At 42.9% G+C, this 21,559-nt stretch overlaps 1 protein-coding gene across 1 annotated transcript in view; it reads left to right on the top strand.

The window, feature by feature from the left end:
- Positions 1-21,351, top strand: part of LOC308295386 (uncharacterized protein) — a gene marked incomplete at both ends in the record, with an annotated part of 45,735 nt that extends 24,384 nt beyond the window's left edge. Inside the window, 8 exons of the mRNA XM_080738441.1 lie at positions 2,383-2,497; positions 7,453-7,537; positions 12,217-12,304; positions 12,847-12,855; positions 14,071-14,177; positions 16,349-16,439; positions 19,573-19,710; positions 21,218-21,351. Coding sequence (XP_080594567.1) covers positions 2,383-2,497; positions 7,453-7,537; positions 12,217-12,304; positions 12,847-12,855; positions 14,071-14,177; positions 16,349-16,439; positions 19,573-19,710; positions 21,218-21,351 — 767 coding nt within the window. The remainder of the gene's footprint in view (positions 1-2,382; positions 2,498-7,452; positions 7,538-12,216; positions 12,305-12,846; positions 12,856-14,070; positions 14,178-16,348; positions 16,440-19,572; positions 19,711-21,217) is intronic.
- Between the last annotated feature and the right edge of the window lie 208 nt (positions 21,352-21,559).

The following is a 21,559-nucleotide window of genomic DNA, read 5'->3' as shown; positions in this document are numbered from 1 at the left end:
AAACTTCTAAAATGAACTAGTTCATTTCATAGTTCATAATTCTACATTTTGAACTAAAGTTCATGGTTCCTCAAAACAAACTAACTTAGTTCTTTTTCGTTCTTTTTTTAACCATAATATTTTTATACTTTTGGCTATTCAAAAGTTTTTTTTATTTTTTATTATTATTTTTTATTGACACAGCCCGCCCTATATAGAACCACACACAGCAATTATTTCATCCAACTTAACATTGAGGTGCCACACAATATTTAGGTGCCCAGTGCCCAGTTTTCCTCACCCTTATTGTGAAGGCAGACGTTTCTAACCGTCCACGTTGGTTAAAATAGCTGATCTACAAGCTCACGTTGTCTCGTGGATGCAATGCGTTGTGAGCTTGCAGATCAGTTATTTTGGCATGCAACACATGTCACACGACGAAGTGTAGTGACGCTTTACTTGGGTGGGAGACAACGTAATGAGGAGGAGACTCCGCTTCATGTAGAGAAGCACACAGCTGTAGACAGCACCGCTCCGGCAGGCGCTCACATATATATAAAAAAATACAATATTTAAGGTGTTTTTAATTTTACATTGTAGTTATAGAGGACAATTATAATGTATTAAGGCATATTTGTAGTATTAGCCAGGGATCCCTTTAACCCTATACCAACAATTTGCACAGTGGAAAAGTTTTGCTTAAAGACCGTCTGACACGGCCAAAACAGCTAATTAAGGCTATCAAATTATCATAATTTTTTGATGATGTCATGTACCCCCACGTTAAATTACCCAATCAAATTAATGTATTGTAGTTGGGAGAGAGTCCTATTATTCGGAATAGAGGTGTTTCTAATTTTTCGGAATAGCAGTGTTTCGAAATAGAGGGGTTTCTAAGTAGCGGTGTTCCGGAATAGGGGTCTGTCCCCATAGGGGTTCTCAAGATCTCCATCTATATTGTTGCCCCGAAACTTTTACTCCACTACATTTATTTCAAAAAATTAGGCTACTACTTTGTAGATTTTGATTATTATTACAAAACATACATACATTAACCACTTCAGCCATATATACATTTTGGCCATTTTAAATATAGCTGATCTAAAAGCTCACAATGTAATGTATTTTTAATACATTTGATAACGGGACATTCTGCACAATTAGTAGGCCTACTAAAAAATGTACTTTAAGTACATTTTGATACCAATACTTTACTTTTACGCAAGTAAATGTTGAATACTGGACTTCTTCTTGTAATATTCCCTCTTCTGTCTATAACCAGCGAACTGTCATTGCCGTTCTCTGAATCTCCGGTGCTCGCTTCTTTTTATCCAAGAATCTGAAAGGCCAAGATGGCGGCCCGAGTATAGGAGCCACGCCTTTTTCACACAATCCATAGGTATCCTGGCTCAATAGAACATAGTCAGGGAATTTTAATAAAACCTGGGAATAAATTCCATACCAAACAATTTCTTCACCAATGTGTTCGTAAAGGTATCTAGTAACATATCTAACAAAGATTGAAATTCAACATCCCTAGCAAAATATTTGACAGCTAGGGTAATTCCGGGTCTCACACTGTACTATAAGGGAAAAAAATCACTCCCAAAAATATGCTTTAAGTGGGATGTTAGGGGACTAACTAGGTGTTTTTAATTATTCTGAATCCATTGCAAGCATTTGTTTTGGACGAAAAACATTCCTTGGGCCAAAAACAGACGCAAAAAAAACGATGTATGGGGTCCATTCTTGGCCCAAGGAATGTTTTTCGTGCAAAACAAATGCTTGCAATGCATTCAGAATAATTAAAAACACCTAGTTAGACCCCTCACAGCATATGTTTGGGAGTGATTTTTTTCCCTTATAGTACAGTGTATAGTAAGTGAATGAGACCCAGAATTACCCTAGCTGTCAAACATTTTGCTAGATGTTGAATTTCAATCTTTGTTAGATATGTTAAGCCTCGATCAGAGTCTGCGGTGAAGAGCTATCCACCGCAAATTTTAGGTGGAAAGCTTTCCACCTCAAGTCAGAAAATAAGTGAAGGCCATCATAGTCAGTCACGGTGAAGTCCTATTCACCGTGACTAACTGGTCCAGGTCGACCAATCAGTGAACGGGGTGAAGAGCCTATCTGTCTGAAAGTAAAAACAGAGAGATGTGTCGGGACTGGCGGTGGAAAGCTCTTCACCGCGAGGAATGACGTAACGTTGTAGTTTCATGACTCAAAAAGACTGCACCGCGGAGCCGACTCTGATCGAGGCTTTACTAGACACCTTTACGAACACATTGGTGAAGAAATTGTTTGGTAAGGAATTTATTCCCAGATTTGACAGGTATTCTGCTAATTTTCCCTAACTAACAGTTCAGTAGTCTGATAATCCCTGCTCTGTGTTATCGGTAGGTATCCTGGCTCAGGAGAACCGTTCGGATGACACCAGCGCCCGGCGCTCCTCGTACATTGCGGCCTCCTTCGTCAAGTTCCTGGAGTCTGGTGGTGCCAGAGTGGCGCCCGTCAGGTACACAGACACGCACGCACGCACACACTCACGCACGCACACTAGGCATTCACGAATAGTGATTTTTAGTATTCAAATTATTCGACCTCAAAGTATTCGAATAGTCGAATATTCGACAGGACTGGCCAAACTGTCAAATATTAAGTAAGCAAGAGGCGAACAGTTGCGAGGCGTTGTGAGCATGTAGATCGGCTATTTTCACAATATTTATCTGCGGAACTAAGTCAAATTAAATGTAATGCTAACAATTCCAAGTGCTTGTCAGGGTGGGGGTCCCCAATTCAAATATGTTTATTTTGGGGGTCACAGCCTAAAAAGGTTTGAGAACCCCTGGTGTAGAGCATTAACAAATGCATCCACCAGGGGCATTGACAACTCATTCTTATGACTTCCTATCTAGCCAAGCTTTATAAACTATATATCCACAAGTTTCCGCGGGAGTTTACTGGAGACTATCAGGACCAAACTTCGGGGTTTAACAGCAGACATACAAGCTCACGTCGCGTCGCAGATGCAACCCGTTGTGAGCTTGTAAATCGGCGGCGGAACCTCGGTGCAGACGTTTGCGCAATGCACTATGGGGCGTAGGAAACTCGTGGATAAGAGTGTTGAGATATGACCTCAATTGGATTTATATAATGGACTTATTTATTAGGGCCCGAGCACACACAGTGTGTGAGGACCCTATTGTAATCGTAAAGATTATTCTTCTTCTTATTATTCCCCCGAATAAATGCGTTTTTGAGCCGCAAACGGCGAAAATTTTCGTATTTAAAAAAAAATCTAAAGGGGGCGTGGCCTAATGGCTCAATAGCGCCCCCTACAAAACTTCGTGCCTCAAGCCCCACCATACGGTTTCACCTACATGTACGAAAATCGGTACACACCTGTATCATGTCCGGACTCACAAAAAAGTCTCGGACGCCACGTCCGAAACCAAACAGGAAGTCAGCCATTTTGACTAATTAGTGGCGTTTTGGCGCATTTTTGGCCGTTTTCACGGGTCGCACTTTAACGAACTCCTCCTAGGGAGTTAATCGGATCAACTTCACATTCGCTCGGCATACTCAAGACACCTTAACGATAAAAAGTTATCAAAATCGTGAGTTTTCGTAAAACGGCGTGCGCGTGGCGAAGCATCAAACTTCTTTCACCAAACAGGAAGTGCCCCCTCTTCTGATTGGCCGAAACTTGATTGCTCCTTTTTTTGGCTGTTACTCATCAACCATTTGTCGTACAGAGTTGTGGCTGGTATCATATGACTTGACTGAGAGTCCTTCACCTTAATTGGTTTAACTTAGCCCCGCCCCCTCTTCTGATTGGCTGAAACTTGATTGTTCCTTTTTTTGGCTATTACTCATCAACCGTTTGTCGAAGAGAGTTGTGGCTGATGTCATATGACTTGATTAAGAGTCCTTAACCTTAATTGGCACTTCCTTCGCCAAACAGGAAGTGCCCTTCGCCAAACAGGAAGTGCCTCTATAACTCATGAACCGTTTGTCGTACAGACTCGTGGCTAATGTCATATCACATGATTAAGAGTCCTTAACCTTAATTGGCACTTCCTTCGCCAAACAGGAAGTGCCCTTCGCCAAACAGGAAGTGCCTCTATAACTCATGAACCGTTTGTCGTACAGACTCGTGGCTGATGTCATATTACTTGATTAAGAGTCCTTAACCTTAATTGGCACTTCCTTCGCCAAACAGGAACTGCCCTTCAACAAACAGGAAGTGCCTCTATAACTCATGAACCGTTTGTCGTACAGACTCGTGGCTGATGTCATATCACATGATTAAGAGTCCTTAACCTTAATTGGCGCTTCCTTCGCCAAACAGGAAGTGCCTTTTGCCAAACAGGAAGTGCCTCTATATCTCATGAACCGTTTGTCGTACTAATGCTAATGTAAAAAAATGCTAATGCTAACAAATGCTTATGCTAATGCTAACACATGCTAATGCTATTAAATGCTAATGTTAAAAAATGCTAATGCTAATGTTAACAAATGCTAATGCTAACAAATGCTAATGCTAACACATGCTAATGTTAACAGAAATTCTAATGCTAATGCTAACACATGCTAATGCTAACAGAAATTCTAATGCTAACAAATGCTAATGCTAACAAATGCTAATGCTAATACATGCGAATGCTAACAAATGCTTATGCTAATGCTAACACATGCTAATGCTAACAAATGCTAATGTTAAAAAATGCTAATGCTAATGTTAACAAATGCTAATGCTAACAAATGCTAATGCTAACACATGCTAATGCTAACAGAAATTCTAATGCTAATGCTAACACATGCTAATGCTAACAGAAATTCTAATGCTAACAAATGCTAGTGCTAACAGAAATTCTAATGCTAATGCTAACACATGCTAATGCTAACAGAAATTCTAATGCTAACAAATGCTAATGCTAACAAATGCTAATGCTAATACATGCTAATGCTAACAAATGCTAATGCTAACAAATGCTAATGCTAACACATGCTAATGCTAACACATGCTAATGCTAACAAATGCTAATGCTAATGCTAAGAAATGCCAATGTTAACACATGCTACTGTTAATGCATGCTCATTCTAACAAATGCTAATGCTAACAAATGCTAATGCTAACAAATGCTTACACATGCTAATGCAAAAAATGCTAATGCAAAAAATGCTAATGCAAAAATGCTAATGCTAATGCTAAAAATGCAAAAAAAAGGTAATGCTAAAATGTTAATGCTAACAAATGCTAATGCTCATGCTAACACATGCTAATGCTAACAAATGCTAATGTTAATGCTAACATATGCTAAGGCTAACACATGCTAATGCTAACACATGCTAATACTAACAAATGCTAATGCTAACAAATGCTAATGCTCATTCTAAAATTCTAATGCTAATTGGCTGCTACCCCTTGTGACGTGGGTAGAGCTGCGAGGGCCCGGTCATTGCTGCTTGCAGCTTTATTGTGATTGTATTTATTGTATTTATTCTTGTGGCGTTGTGAAAGTGTTGAGATATGACCTCAATTGGATTTATATAATGGACTTATTTATTGTGATTGTATTTATTGTATTTATTCTTGTGGCGTTGTGAAAGCTTTTATTGTGAAGTACTGAAAAGGAAGTGATTGACTACACTATTTAAGGCTGTCATAATAAACCTTGCCTCAGTGTGTGTGTCCACTGAGTTCCAGCCAGAGCTGATGCCTCCCTTGTGTTCTTTATTATTTCCTCCGTCTGCTTTATTCACTTCGAGTATTTTTGGTCAAACGTGTACATCGCTGCAGTGATAATCTTAACAAAGAGAAAACAATAAAAATAAAAATAAAAGAATATTCGACTTCGGTGAACAACGTCCAATAGTGACTTTGATATTCGAATATTCGAATGTTCGAATAGTTGGTGAATGCCCTAATGCACACACATGCACATTTTTTCATTTTGGAAAGTTTTTGAAAAAAAAAGTTTTTTGAAAAAAAAAAAGTTTTTTGAAAAAAAAAAGGTTTTTTGAAAAAAAAAGTTTTTGAAAAAAAAAGTTTTTTGAAAAAAAGTTTTTTGAAAAAAAAAATGTTTTGAAAAAAAAATAAAAAAAAAATACATTTTGATTTTTTTTTTTTTTACTAAAAACGGGAATCCGTGTGACGTCACACGGATCAACTCTCAGAACAGCACTGTTCTGAGAACCCGTGGAAAGCTTTTCATCTCTGTCTTCCCAAAACCAGAGAAAGACACAATGTACAGGAATAGGACTTTGTGAGGATAGAAGGTGCCAGTGGGACACCAAAAAAAGGTTTTAAAATAGAAAAAGTGAAAATTCATGGTGTAGGTCCTTTAACACATTTACTGACAGATTTACTGGCAGAAATATTACTGGCAATCTTTGCAAAAAAAAAAAAAAAAATGCATAGCATTAAAATGGAAACCTGAACACCCTTTGCCAACCTGGTTGTGGATCACAGAAGTCAATAGCTGTATAACCTAAGAAAAAATAACTCATTCTTCAAGAAATATTATACAGATGTATGCAAACCTTTCTCACCTATCTGGAAAATCATATGATTGACCACTCGTAGTATGGTTTTCCCACCTTCTAATAACATTTTATATTATGATATATCTTATAATATAACTATTATCATGACACAGATTAACAGTTACCATGGCAAAGACGGTAGGCTATCTTTCTTTTCAACAGTTTATTTTTCTTTTTGTATGTGTTTTGTATTGTACTGTAAGTAATGTAGTTAAGTTAACTTAATTTTACATCTAACAGGCTTCTCTTTCTTTCTTCTCTCTTTGTTTAAGCAGACTCAACCTCACAGAAGAAGAGTATGCAAAGTTATTTCATTCCATTAATGGGTGAGCTCGCTTTTGAATTATTATGATAAAAAGCACAATGAACTTTGGCACAAATGGTTACAGAGTGCTTTACAATACAACGTAAAAATAAAAAGAGCAGCAACCATAAAACAGGGGTTTTCAAAGTGGGTGACAGGGCACCCTGGGGTGCCGTGACGGCAGTCCAAAATGGCTATTATCTCAACGTTTTCTTCGCAACATAATCACTAAAATATCGTCACTGTCGGGGAGAAACCTTGTATCTCCAAGTTTCAAATGTGTATGTCTTTTCATTTTCAAAGCAAAGCCCTGCTTCATCATACAAGACTGTCGCACAAAACTAGTGAAAACAGTCGATCTACAAGCACATGTGCTTGTAGATCTGCTGTTTTCACTAGTTTAGTACAATTTTTTGATGATAAATGCAAAACGAACGGTTTTGGACATACATAGTTTCCACCAGACAACGACGATATGCTATAAAGGTGCTGGGAGTGAAAATTATATTGTAGGGGTGCCTTGGATTAAAAAATATATATTTATGGGGTGCCCTGAGACAAAGAGGTCTGGGAACCCCTGCCATAAAAGACACAAAAAAACCTCTCTTCTTCATCAGTTTGTATTTGCCAGGAGGAAGTGTTGATACTCAGACGTCAGAGTTTGCCCGAACAGCAAAGATCTTCTATGATTTGGCTCTGAAGGTAAGATGGTGCTATATCTATATCAGGGGTCTTCAACGGGGGGTCCGGGACCCCCAGGGGGTCCTCACAGATACTACAGGGCTGCCACCAAATCTTTGTGTGATTGGAACCTTTTTGAGCGGTGCAAACCGCTCCTATATTTCACTTTTTAGTGTATTTAGCTAAAACATATTAGAACGGGACGATCTCCATACCTCTTGCTTTATAACCCACAAGAAACTTTATTTGGGAGGCAGAATGTGGGTCTCTCTTAGGCCTGAAATGACAGATATATAGAAATGTGTCTTTTCCTGTCTGTTTGTCTGACCTCCTGTCTGTTTTCAGACAGCGACATTTAGGAGTTTCTCCTGCATCTCGGCTACTCCAAATGGAGTTTCTGGTGACACATAAATGTGCACATGAATGTGCACGATAAATTGTTATTAGCCTTTGGTCTGGTCAAGGATACTAACAAACCTGGCTGGTATGTTGCGCATAATATACTCCTGATGGTGTAACCGACATAATCTGTTTCCAAGAGGAAACCCAGTGTACAAAAGGGTCATATTGGACAGCAACCCCGCCCCCTGGCTCATCATCATTGACAGTTCCACCCCTCACCTGATCTCATTCACCACACCTGTGCTCACTCACCCCTAATCAGACTGGCTATATATACTGCCTCTGTGGCAGTCCCAATTGAGCTGCAGAAGGAACAACACCTCCAGAAAGCCCTGGCCTGGAGTCCTGAACATTTCCACTGTTATGCGTCAGTGAAAATAATAAACCATAACATAATGGAAATCCCCTCTCCTCTTCACTTCCTAACCGAAGTCCCATGGCGAAGCTAAACTACCTAACCGGCCCCAAACCTAACTTTCTTTCATGGTCCTTCGACGCCGAGAATAGAGCATTGCCATGGCTGAGCCTAGCCTGTATGAGCTCGTCACCTATCGCCTAAACAACCCGGCTAACCCGAAAACGGACCAGGAGTGGACCGAGTGGTTTGAGGAGAGCAACAGGATTTATGAACTCATCTTAAACGAATCCAAGACCAGGCCCACCAAGACCTCTACTCCACCATCCAGGCCTACTCCTGCCTCGTCTCCAGTTCCCCGGGCGCCACCTTCTGCCTCGCTTCCCAAGTCTCCTCCTCCTCCTGCAGTCAAGCTTCCTGCGCCCAAGTCTCCTCCTCCTGCAGCCAAGCTTCCTGCGCCCAAGTCTCCTCCTCCTGCAGCCAAGCTTCCTGCGCCCAAGTCTCCTCCTCCTGCAGCCAAGCTTCCTGCGCCCAAGTCTCCTCCTCCTCCTGCAGCCAAGCTTCCTGTGCCCAAGTCTCCTCCTCCTGCAGCCAAGCTTCCTGCACCCAAGTCTCCTCCTCCTGCAGCCAAGCTTCCTGCGCCCAAGTCTCCTCCTCCTCCTGCAGCCAAGCTTCCTGCGCCCAAGTCTCCTCCTCCTCCTGCAGCCAAGCTTCCTGTGCCCAAGTCTCCTCCTCCTGCAGCCAAGCTTCCTGCGCCCAAGTCTCCTCCTCCTGCAGCCAAGCTTCCTGCGCCCAAGTCTCCTCCTCCTGCAGCCAAGCTTCCTGCGCCCAAGTCTCCTCCTCCTCCTGCAGCCAAGCTTCCTGCACCCAAGTGTCCTCCTCCTCCTGCAGCCAAGCTTCCTGCGCCCAAGTCTCCTCCTCCTCCTGCAGCCAAGCTTCCTGCACCCAAGTCTCCTCCTCCTCCTGCAGCCAAGCTTCCTGCGCCCAAGTCTCCTCCTCCTCCTGCAGCCAAGCTTCCTGCGCCCAAGTCTCCTCCTCCTCCTCCTGCAGCCAAGCTTCCTGCGCCTGAGTCTCCTCCTCCTCCAGCCAGGGCTCCTGAGTCTCCTCCTCCTCCAGCCAGGGCTCCTGAGTCTCCGCCTCCTCCAGCCAGGGTTCCTGAGTCTCCGCCTCCTCCAGCCAGGGTTCCTGAGTCTCCGCCTCCTCCTCCTACGGCAGCACCCAGTCCTCCTCCGGCAGCGACTAGTCCTCCTCCGGCACCTCGGGCCCTACCGCCAGCTCCGCCTCGGGCCCCACTGCCAGCTCCTCCTCCCTCACCTCAGTCTCCGCCTCCAGTAGCCAGCCCTCCTCGGTTCCCTCCACCACCTGAGCCCCCCCCCCAGTACCCAGCTTGTTTCATGGGGCGGCGGTACCACTCCCTGCTGTCCAATATGACCTTTTTAGATTTAAATACTATCGTATTTGGGGCGGCTGTACAAAAGGGTCATATTGGACAGCAACCCCGCCCCCTGGCTCATCATCATTGACAGTTCCACCCCTCACCTGATCTCATTCACCACACCTGTGCTCACTCACCCCTAATCAGACTGGCTATATATACTGCCTCTGTGGCAGTCCCAATTGAGCTGCAGAAGGAACAACACCTCCAGAAAGCCCTGGCCTGGAGTCCTGAACATTTCCACTGTTATGCGTCAGTGAAAATAATAAACCATAACATAATGGAAATCCCCTCTCCTCTTCACTTCCTAACCGAAGTCCCATGGCGAAGCTAAACTACCTAACCGGCCCCAAACCTAACTTTCTTTCACCCAGCACTTCTTGGCGTTGGCCGTCAGTCAAAGTTAGAGGACAAAGTCTGACCAACCCCATATCCTGGACCTTTCCTAAACTTTCAACTGGCAGATCGAACACCACCCAGAATTCGAGACAGCGACCATGCTACATTACCCTTGCAGACTATGGTTGCTGTTTCGAATCCTGGGTGGTTTTTCAATTTGCGCCGGTTTAAAGTTCAGGAAAGGTCCTTCCATCTTTCTGTCTGTCTGATCCCCTCTCCATTCTGCCCTCTGTCTGTTTTGTTTGAGCTTCTGGTCTGGACTGCATATTATTTTTCTCTTCTATTCACTCATTGACTGCCACCAGGCTGTTAATGGCCAGGCTGTTTGTCTGACCTCCTGTCTGTTTTCCATCTGTCTCCCCCTTGCTTTATAACCCACAAGAAGCTCTATTTGGCTCTATACAAACAAAAAGCATTCTGGGGCATTTACGAGTCTTGGCAATTCTAAATGGAATGTCATATTTCATGAATACAAAAGGTGGGTCTCTCTTTCTTAGGTCCTGAAGTGACAGGTATATAGAAAGACTGTCGTTGTGTCATTGCCGGTCTGTGACTGTGCCCTGTGACTGTAAAAGGGAGGGACTATCTCCATACCTCTTGCTTTATAACCCACAAGAAACTCTATTTGGGAGGCAAAAGGTGGGTCTCTCTTAGGTCCTGAAATGACAGGTGTATAGAAATATTTCATTGCCGGACTGTGATTGTCTGTCTTTTCCTGACTGTTTGTCTGACCCCCTGTCTGTTTTCAGACAGCGACATTTAGGAGTTTCTCCTGCATCTAGACTACTCCAAATGGAGTTTCAGGTGACACATAATTGTGCACATGAATGTGCAGGATACATTGTTATTAGCCTTTGGTCTGGTCAATGATACTAACAAACCTGGCTGGTATGTAGTGCATAATATGCTCCTGATGGTGTAACCGACATAATCTGTTTCCAAGAGGCAACCCAGCACTTCTTGGCGTTGGCCGTCAGTCAAAGTTAGAGGGCAAAGTCTGACCAACTCCATATCCTGGACCTTTCTGGCGCAGATCGAGCACCTCCCAGGATTCAAGACAGAGACCACGCTACATTACCCTTGCAGACTATGGTTGCTGTTTCAAATCCTGGGTGGTGTTCAATTTGCGCCGGTTTAAAGTTCAGAAAAGGGCCTTCCTTCCATCTTTCTGTCTGTCTGACCCCCTCTCCGTTCTGCCCTCTGTCTGTTTTGTTTGAACTTCTGGTCTAGACTGCATATTATTTTTCTCTTCTAGTGAGTGCCGTGACGGCAGTCCAAAATGGCTTTTTCCTCGCAACATAATCACTAAAATATCGCCACTGTCGGGGAGAAACCTTGTATCTCCAAGTTTCAAATGTGTACGTCTTTTCACAAAGCAAAGCCCTGCTTCATCATCGTGAACGGTAGCGTCGGGTGGCTGGTAAACTCTTCATAGCGGTATCGAATCTCGCTTCGGGAACGACTTTTTTTTTCTTTCTTCTTAGACCACTGGCCATACCCAATTCGTCCAACACTTGACACAGTAGGCATACCCAAAGCGTCCCCTCGTCTGACACTTTACGGTACTTGACAGGGCGTCAGTTGTCTGACGCTTTGAAGGTGAGAATATGTTGCATCATACAAGACTGTCGCACAAAACTAGTGAAAACAGTCGATCTACAAGCAAGCTGTCAAACAAGTCTATGAAACTGAATCTATGAAACCGATGTAAAAGTTTAATCAGCAAAACAAGTGTAGTGAGGGTCCCTGCTTTATCTCTCTCTCAACTAAGGGGTTCTTGGCCTGAAAACGTTGAAGACCCCTGATCTATATTGTTGCTGTGCATGTCGTCATGTCGTCTGTTAGAGTGGTTCCCATGACATCACAACATACAATAACATTTTATGCCCATACATGGAGATTCCTGTCTAGCACCGCTCACAAATAACCCTGAGAAATCTGACAGTGTGTGTGTGTGTGTGTGTGTGTGTGTGTGTGTGTGTGTGTGTGTGTGTGTGTGTGTGTGTGTGTGTGTGTGTGCGCGCGCGCGCGCGTGCGTGCGTGCGTGTTCATCAGGCCAACGATGCAGGGGATTACTTCCCCATCTGGGGCTGCTGTCTTGGCCACCAGCAGCTCCTGGTCCTCACAGCCCAGCAGAAGGACATCCGCACCCAGACAGACACCATGGCTGTGGCTCTGCCTCTTACATTCACCACAGGTGATGAAGCCCCTTTTCCACTGGCCCAACTCCACACCACTCCACACCACACCGCCCACTTGTGTGAGGTTTTCCACTACAAGGTCCTGGGTAGAGTGGTGTGAAAGTGGTACTAAACGGGGTACTAAAAAGTATCCACTCTAGAGTAGGTCTGAGCTAGGCCACACAGGGCCAAACACATCATAATGACTGATCACTCACTGGGTTTTCATTTAGAACACCAGGATATAGTTGTAATACATGATAATAGATTCTATTGTGTTATAACCACTATTATAATCTATTATAGTATATTCTAATTATCATAGTAATACATTAATACTTTATAATGTATTATAATCACAGTTATAATCCATTATAGTGCATTATAATTAGGATAGTTGTAATACAAATGTATTATGTATTATAATCACAGTTAAAAGGGTCAATTTGTTTCTTACCGATAGGGGTACTTTTGTGTAATGGAAAATGTAGATATTTTTATGTGGTGTGGTGTGGTGTGGTGTAGTGTGGTGTGGTGTGGTGTGGTGCTAAAACTGCAGTCGAAAAGGGTAGTATACCTAAAAACCATCCATCCACCTTCAACCGCTTATCCGGAATCGGGTCGCGGGCGCAACAGTTCCGGCAGAGAGCTCCAGTCGTCCTTTTTCTCAAGCAATATTTGCCACTTCCTCCAGGGGAATCCCGAGGCAGTCCAAGGCAGAGCATACGAGTGGAGTGCCTGCAAAAGCTGCTCCTCGCTCCAGGGGGCTGTTGCAACCAGGCCTGGAATTCCGTCATTTTAGGGGTTGTCTATTTTTTGAGGGCACAAAGGCAAAATGCCAGGGCAGGAAGGCCATCAAATAAAACAAGATTTTAGGCAATTGAAACAATTTGTTGAATTTAAGGGTTAGGCACGATAACCTAATCTACAGTGAAATAGATAAATGATTTACAATCTGATCTATATGCTCAGCCCTGCACCAATCAAAGTCACTGGATTGGTTTAAAGATGGGGACTCTGGGGAGTTGATTTCAGAATCTAAAAAAAAGACACTTGTGTCTACATGGCAAGAAAGAGACACAGGTGTCTACTGTCTACATATATTGACAAGCAAGACAGAGGAGAAAGTAGTACAGTCAGCTGGGGCATTAAGGCCACTGTGGCCTCAGGTCATGCCATTGGTTTGAGGGGCACAAGGCCAAACTGAGGGGCAACGGCGGCCATGGCCTTCATGGCCTCCATGAAATTCCTGCCCTGGTTGTTACGCTCGTTTCGCTCGATCGCTTTGACCTCCCCCCCATCCCCCGCTCCGCTCCATCACTCACCTTGATTTGCGTACCTCTCACTCTGCACTCCGCTCAGGTTAGTCGCTCAGAGTCAGCAGCCAAAATATTTAAGTATTTTGCTGCGTGTCCAAAACACTTTTGCCACAAGCGTTCACTGTAAAGAGCCTAACGTGAGCCGCAAGCCTCGATGGACAGCTAGCCTAGCCTACTATGTTGCAAAAGACACCATCTAGGTCCCTTTTTTATGTAGGCATTGTCTTTTTTAATAAGACAGACAATATGGAGGGTATGCGCGTGACATCATCATCATAAGATTAAGATTAAGATTCCTACTATTTGTCACATACATTACTACCGGTATATGCGATAATTTTTCTCCGCATTTGTAACTCAGGTGGCACCTATGACTGGCTCCTTTCCAATTGAGGGGGCAGCGGTTATACTGCGAGTCTCTCACCTGATATGACTGAACGTGTGCGTGTGCGTGCGTGTTCCAGAGGCCAAGTCCAGCCGTTTGTTCAGAGGGTTCCCCAGACACCTGATGCAGTCTCTGGCCGAGGAGAACATCACCTCCAACTTCCACGGATGGAGTGTCTCACTGCAGGTGAATACTCTCCTCTCCTCTCTTTAATGCAAGCAATATGAAAACACCTACTAGACCTAGGACAAATTGCAACAAAAACTCTTTCAACTTTTTTTGTTTCATAAATATGTTCGTAACAACATATCAAACGTCCCAAGACATCCCAGTGAAAAAGCTGTAAAAGGTTTGGGTCCAATAAACTTTAACATACAGGAAAATAAAATACATGAGATAAATCTGCATGTGAGGGGCAAACTAGGGGTTTTTCATGATTCTGAATCCATTGCAAGCATTTGTTTTGCACGAAAAACAATCATTCCCGCAAAACTGTGAAAAGTGATGACACATCACCAAACCATAGTTTTGTGGGTCCGTTTTGAGCAGAATGAAAGTTTTTCATGCTACACAAATGCTTGCAATGGATTCAGAATTATGAAAAACCCTTAGTTTGACCCCTCACATGCTACTAAAAGCAGATTTATATAGATTTTGTTTCCTGTATAGTTAAAGGACAACTCTGCCCTAAATCATTTCATACTCATTTTCCTACTTATATTGACCCGAAAAGACTGTCCATGGGGTCTATTAGGCAGAAATGCCCTTGTTGTCCAGTTTCCCCTTCAGAACACAGCAGCTGTCATAGCATAGAGTGAAGCCTATAAGCCTATCACTTTTACACTATTTGTTGTGTTCAAAAGTGATTTTCTTTTTCATGAATGTCGTACTAGTTGTCATTACAAACACATCCATGCCTTGGTTGTCCCACACAAGCCACCACAATCTCATAAATAATGTTTTGGGGTTGTCATTCGGCACAAGTGCCAATCAAAGTGACTGCACTGGCCAATCACAGGGCATATTTCCGGGACTTGGCAAACACATAAAAGCATAACATCTGTTTAGCAGAGTGTGATGGCTTGTGTGGGACAACGATGACATGGATGTGTTTGTAATGACAACTAGTACCACATTCATGAAAAATAAAAACACTTTTGACCACAACAAATAGTGTAAAGGTGATAGGCTTATAGGCTCCACTCTATGCTATGAGAGGTGCTGGGTTCTAACTGGACAACAGGGGCATTTCTGCCTAGTAAACCCCATGGAGAGTCTTTTTGGATCAATATAAGTAGGAAAATGAGCCTAGAAGTGATTTAGAGCGGAGTTGTCCTTTAAGTGCAATTTGTCCAAGGTTAACCCCTTATTTTCTTTTTTCCTTATTTTCCTTAACCCCTTATTTTCCATAGAGTGCTTGGACCTCTTCTCTGCTCTTCTCTTCTCTTCTCTTCTCTTCTCTTCTCTTCTCTTCTCTTCTCTTCTCTTCTCTTCTCTTCTCTCCTATAGTTTACAGTTTACAGTTTAGGCATTTAGCAGACGCTTTTAATCCAAAGCGACTTACTATAGTTGGGGCGAATCCGAAACTTATGTGACAGCGAGAGCAAAGGTCTGTTTCTCAGTGGTTTTGTCAACTATGAAGGTTAAATAACAAATTGAGCTCTCATGTCCCTTGCAAAAATGCAGGCAAAATGTTTGACAGCTAGGGTCATTTTCAGTCTCATTCACTTACTATACACTATACTATAAAGGAAAAGAATTACTCCCAAAAAATCTGCTTTAAGTGGGATGTGAGGGGTCAAACTAGGGTTTTTTAATTATTCTGAATCCATTGCAAGCATTTGTTTTGCATGAAAAACATTCCTTGGGCTAAAAACAGACCCCAAAAGATTCTGAAAAGTGATGACACATCTCTAAACCATAGTTTTGTTGGCCGTTTTTAGCCCAAGGAATGTTTTTCGTGCTAAAAAAATGCTTGCAATGGATTCAGAATAATTAAAAACCCCTAGTTTGACCCCTCACATCCCACTTAAAGCAGATCTTTTGGGAGTCATGTTTTCCTTTATAGTATAGTGTATAGTAAGTGAATGAGACTGACAATTACCCTAGCTGTCAAACATTTTGTCCGCATTTTTGCAAGGGACATGAGAGCTCAATTTGTTATTTAACCTTCATAGTTGACAAAACCACTGAGAAACGGACCTTTGCTCTCGCCGTCACAGAAGTATCGGATTCCCCCCAACTATTAGTACAGTATGTCTTAAGAAATTCAACTAATATACAGAGAGAAATGCTCTGCCTACAGTATTCTAAATGCAAGTAGAAATGCAAACCTATAAGTGTGTCTGATCCAACAGGAGTACAACCAGAACATCAAGCTGAAGACATTCTATAAGGTTTTATCCACCAACAGTGATGGCAACACAGACTTCATCTCTACCATGGAAGGTACACTAGATTATGGCTAAACCTCCTACAGCATGTAGCCTGCGGCTATAATGCATTATAAATGTACTTTTCTAAAACGTCTAGTTCCATTCCTTGATTCTGATTGGCTGGTTTCCCCTAATTGCTGTGGTATATGAGACTATAACCCACACCTCGAATCAGTTTATATCGGCTGGGAACTACTTTCTTGTAGCTGGGGACCTTATAGTCAATTATTAGTGAAATAGAACAGTTTTAATTGGTATGGTCTATGATTTTTCATGTTGCCATATTGTAACCGTTTTAGAAAAGCAATAAGCCACACGAGGCTTGTGGTTACCTGTATTTCACACCGGCTTAGAGGGTTGGAGACACTCGGCTGCGCCTCGTGTCTCCCTACGCCTCTCAGCCGGTGTAAAATACCAGGTAACCACAAGCCTTGCGTGGCTTATTGCTTCAATAATGCATTATAATCTGCCTATAATACTGTACTAGTCCTGTGCCCGGGGGGTGTGCACAGTATATGAGAGACTGAATGGATATAGGAGTCTTAAGCCCGTATCAGAGTCGGGGCTATCCACCGCGGTGTAGTGCGGTGTAGTCTTTTTGAGCGTTAACGTTGTCGTTTTATGACTCAAAAAGACTACACCGCACTACACCGCGGACCCGACTCTGATACGGGCTTCAGAAGTAATGTTGGAGAACCCAGACCGGTGCCTGTTGGGCAGAACAATCACCATTGACGTCCAGTTGTGCAATACCTGTCTGTGATGCGGCTGTTACCAATGTGGCGACACTGTGTAGTATCAGTGATGTCAGCATGCAGACAGACGGACGGACAGCCAGACAGACAGACAGACAGACAGACAGACAGACATTTGGTAAATGAATAGTAGTAGTTAGATAATTGTTGTTGGAGTATAATAGTACTAGTAAGACACCTCAGGGTGACTTGCAACCTCAGGGTGACATGCGACCTCGCCCTAAAGGGAGAGGTCGCGCCAATTCTTGGCCATCTGGCCAACCACAGCGTTTCTCTGACGATTCAAGTTGTTGTCATTCTGGGGGAGTTTGTTCATGTTTTTGTGAGGGTATCAACCCTAGGAGAAACGGGGAGAACATGCAAATTCCACACAGAAAGGCCCTATCGCTAACCTGGGGATTTAAAAAAACTTATGTTAATTAGTAATGCCAAGCAGGGCGTTGGTGAGTTAGGGCCTTGGTTTGATGCCTGTGGATCTCCATATATGGGCCATATATGGTACCCTAACATTCTCATTTTCGACCTGGAATTTATGACATCAGAAATCTCCATATGGACATAAAAGGTTTTTTTCTTTTTCTGGGAATGACCATACCGTATATGGACTTATACCTTGAGAAATCTCGTAGCTTGTCTGACTGTCAGTACAGGAAGTGATGTCACGTGACATCCTGTTTATGCCCATATGAGTCATTCTGTACCACATCACTGTGACTCACTGACATCTCACTGACATCACTTCCTGTACGGACAATCAGACAAGCGACAAGGTTTTTCAGGGTATAATGCGCAATAATAATGCACCCTTCGGTCGCAATAAACAGTCATCCATTCTGCAGTATATTCATACAATAGAGAGGGTATGCACGTGACATCATCATCATCATACCCGGAAGTTATGCAGGAAAGCGTAATGAGTGGCAAAAAACAACTTTCTGGCCTTGACATAATATGTCACAGTTTTTTTGAGCTTCAGTGAAATTGAGAACAGGAGCGCTCGTTGTGCGGTGTGGGGCGGAACAAGCGGTCGCTTTGATCCACGACAATGTAGCGTCAGTAGGAATGATAGCACCTCCTAGGGTTAGGGTTAGGCATAGTTAGGGTTAGGCATAGTTTTACAGAGGTTAAGGTTAGGGTTAGAGTTAGGCATAGTAAGCTAATGGCTAAACACAGCTGAGCTGGGCTAGTAGATAAACAACGAAAGAGGTGTCGCAAACGAGTGACGTCAGCGACTACACTAGTGAATGGCTGTTGTCGCCATCTCATGGTGACTACGCAAAATTACACAGGTGCGCTGATAAGAGACTATCAAGGTGAATTGATCCAGGTGGTGTTAGGGGTGTGTGGTGAACGACAAAACGAGCGCTCTTACCCCAATCTCACTGATTTACCCAAACTGACTGTAACAGCCATTCACTTTATGCATGCGCATACCCTCTATGCAGTGTGTTGTATTTCAGCATAGGCCTACATGTATCCATTCTATGGGGTACAGCACTGGTTCCCAAACAGTGGGTCGGGACCCATTTGTGGGTCGTGGACACATTTGTATGGGCCCCTTTATCTTTTGTTTCCTACATTTTCAATAACATTCCCAAAAAAGCGCGACGCGTTGTGAGCTTGGAGGTCGGCTATTTTCGATGCGTGATACCACACTGAACTAATAGCACAATCAAGTCGATACTGGAGATGTGGCGTAATGGCATGGAATTCAGGTATTGCATGGAAAGAGGTCATTTGCCTACCTTTCACAGGGCACTTTTTACAGACGGATTCAAAGGGCAGGGGCTCAAGCCCCTTGATGTCTATGAGCCTACAGGTATCATAGACTGTAGAAAAATATGGACGATGCGAAGCCATTAGTTTCTATGCAGCGCAAATGGCCCTTTTCTACCCCTTGGAATGGGTGTCGCCATCATAGAAATGTAAAGGCATCAGAGATGCTATTGGCTGCCAACGGTCACGTGCAACCGCAGGGATACATGGGAGAATGTGGTCGGAGCCTCCCGAAATACAGCACACGAAGAAGAACACAGCCGGCTGGTATCAGTTTAGTTGGCCACGCCCCCCCGCAACTTTATCATTTATTTTAAAATAAATTGGACCACATTTCAACAAAACGAATATGATGGTGATTGAAAGGCAATTTTTAACTAGCGATAGGAACCATACAGTATTCATGAAAATGTTAATTAAGGTTAGGAAACGAAAGGGGAAAATGAATGGGATCCAATGGAGAGCAATTCTTTTTGCATTCGGCTGGGGGGTAAAACAGCGCAACTAGCGGCCAATCATAGGAAGTTTTACTTCCGTATTGGAGTCATTTTAAATCGGCAGAACTATGCCCCTGACAGGTATCCATTCTATGGAGTACAGTGTGTTGTCTATCAGCCTACAGGTATCCATTCTACGGGGTACAGTGGCATCCAGAGAAAGCTCCCTTCGAGTGGGTCGACAAGCCTGGCATGGTTCACTCTGTCAACGCCATCTCCGTCTCCTTCTACAGCGCCAGCTTCTTTGTGTCAGAAGGTAAGACGAGGCTAGGCGTGTGTGCGTGTGCAGTGTACGTGTGTTTGCGCTTGAATGTTACAGTGCTTAACACATGGGAAGCCAAGGTTTCTAACATTTCTAGCTGTTGCTGCTGCCGTCGTTCACCTACGCTTTAATTTTGAAGAGCCTCGGAAGCTTTGTGCGTGTGTGCACGTGAGTGTCCACTGACGATTGAGGAAGATAATCCATTTGTTTACAAATGCTCGCGAAACTAAAATCCAAACCCGGGCCGACCATCGCGGTAAATTGTCGCCGTGAAAACAGGCAGATCTCTGCTTCCCTGGCGTTCTTTGCACCTTATTCAGAGATAAAGCCCTTTTTATGTTTCAGCATAGAATAGAAATCAATGCAGCCTAGACGCGCCATTTTGTTTCTGTGAACGTCACGTTATGACATATGGACCAGGGTCTTTCAAAGGGCACACAGCATGCGCGCAGCACGCTGCACAGTTAATCCTTTGTTGTCTCATTGAGGAACGAGACAACTCCTTTTGGCACTCCAGTGGCCGTATCTCGTTACTGAACGAGTTTGGCGTACAAAGTGTTAATTGCGACAGGGAGCAATTTACTATAGAAACGTGCAGCAGTTGTCTGTCATACTGTCACACTTTGTCTTCCCATTTACTCTGGCATACCTTTGCCTAGCAACTTCGTTTCAACTTTAAAACGCTCACACGACTTGGGCCTTTCCGGCCAATAGGGACACGCTGTAATTGGTCATTCGGTTCGGTATTCGATATTCGGCTCGATATTTTGCACCCCTATATATATATGATATAGATATAGATATAATGTATAGATAGATAGATAGTAGGGGTGTATCGATATAGTAACTGCATCATTTTTTATTTAAAAGATCGAAGTATATCGAAATGAAAACAGCTCAAATCGAATCGTATCATTTGATTTTGTATGGTATCGAATCGGTAGTGCAAATAATCGATTGTATCGATATTACCTACTTGTGCATTATATTTAGCATTTTTAAGAAGAAAATTTTAAAAAGAGGGGTTTAATTACTTTTCCTTTCCATATAGCAACACTGGTCTATCGATAAATGTGTGTAATCTCTGGGTTCATGTCAAGGTGCATGTTTGTCCATATGTGTTCAAATACAATGTCCATATATTTGTCAGATAATCACTGTGTTTACTTATTTATATCCATAATAATACATGTTTCCCTTAAAAACCTGCCCTATCCACACTTTTCACATATATTTAATTTCTTTGCTAAATAGTTTCTATATCGATTTTAAATCATTGAATCGAATCGTATCGTATCGCCATGAATGAACCAATATTGTCCATGTATCGTATCGTCAACCATGCATCGTGATATGTATCGAATCGCTGTTAAAATGTATTGTTACGCCCCTAATAGATAGATAGATATACACATATAAATTGATTTATGGCCTACTGCAGCTTAACATTATGCTCTCTCTCTCTCTCTCTCTCTCTCTCTCTCTCTCCCTCCTCTTCCAGCCATGAAGAGTAATCACCAGTTCTCCAGTCCTCTAGAAGAAGACGAGGCTCTCATCTATAACTTCTCTCCTGTCTTCAGAGGAAGTGGAAGTGGAAGTGGAAAAATCTTCATGCAGCAATACTACTTTGACTGAACTGAACTCCCACAGCGAGGAAACAAAACTGTAATGTTTTACATGTTCCAAAGTTCAAAACAATTAAATGTGTCACAATCACAATTATGTGTAGCCTATGACAAATCGATTTTCAAGTAAAATGTCACATGATTGTGACAGTCCAAAGGGTAACTTGTATTAGGAATATGGTTAGGTTAAGGTTTGGAATATGTTTATGGTTTGGCAT

Source organism: Nannobrachium achirus (genome assembly GCF_963921795.1).
Source record: "Nannobrachium achirus genome assembly, chromosome: 12".
In the NCBI taxonomy this organism is placed as follows: Eukaryota; Metazoa; Chordata; class Actinopteri; order Myctophiformes; family Myctophidae; genus Nannobrachium; species Nannobrachium achirus.
The sequence above is the reverse complement of the archived record's forward strand: the minus strand, read 5'-3'. Positions and strand labels throughout refer to the sequence as shown.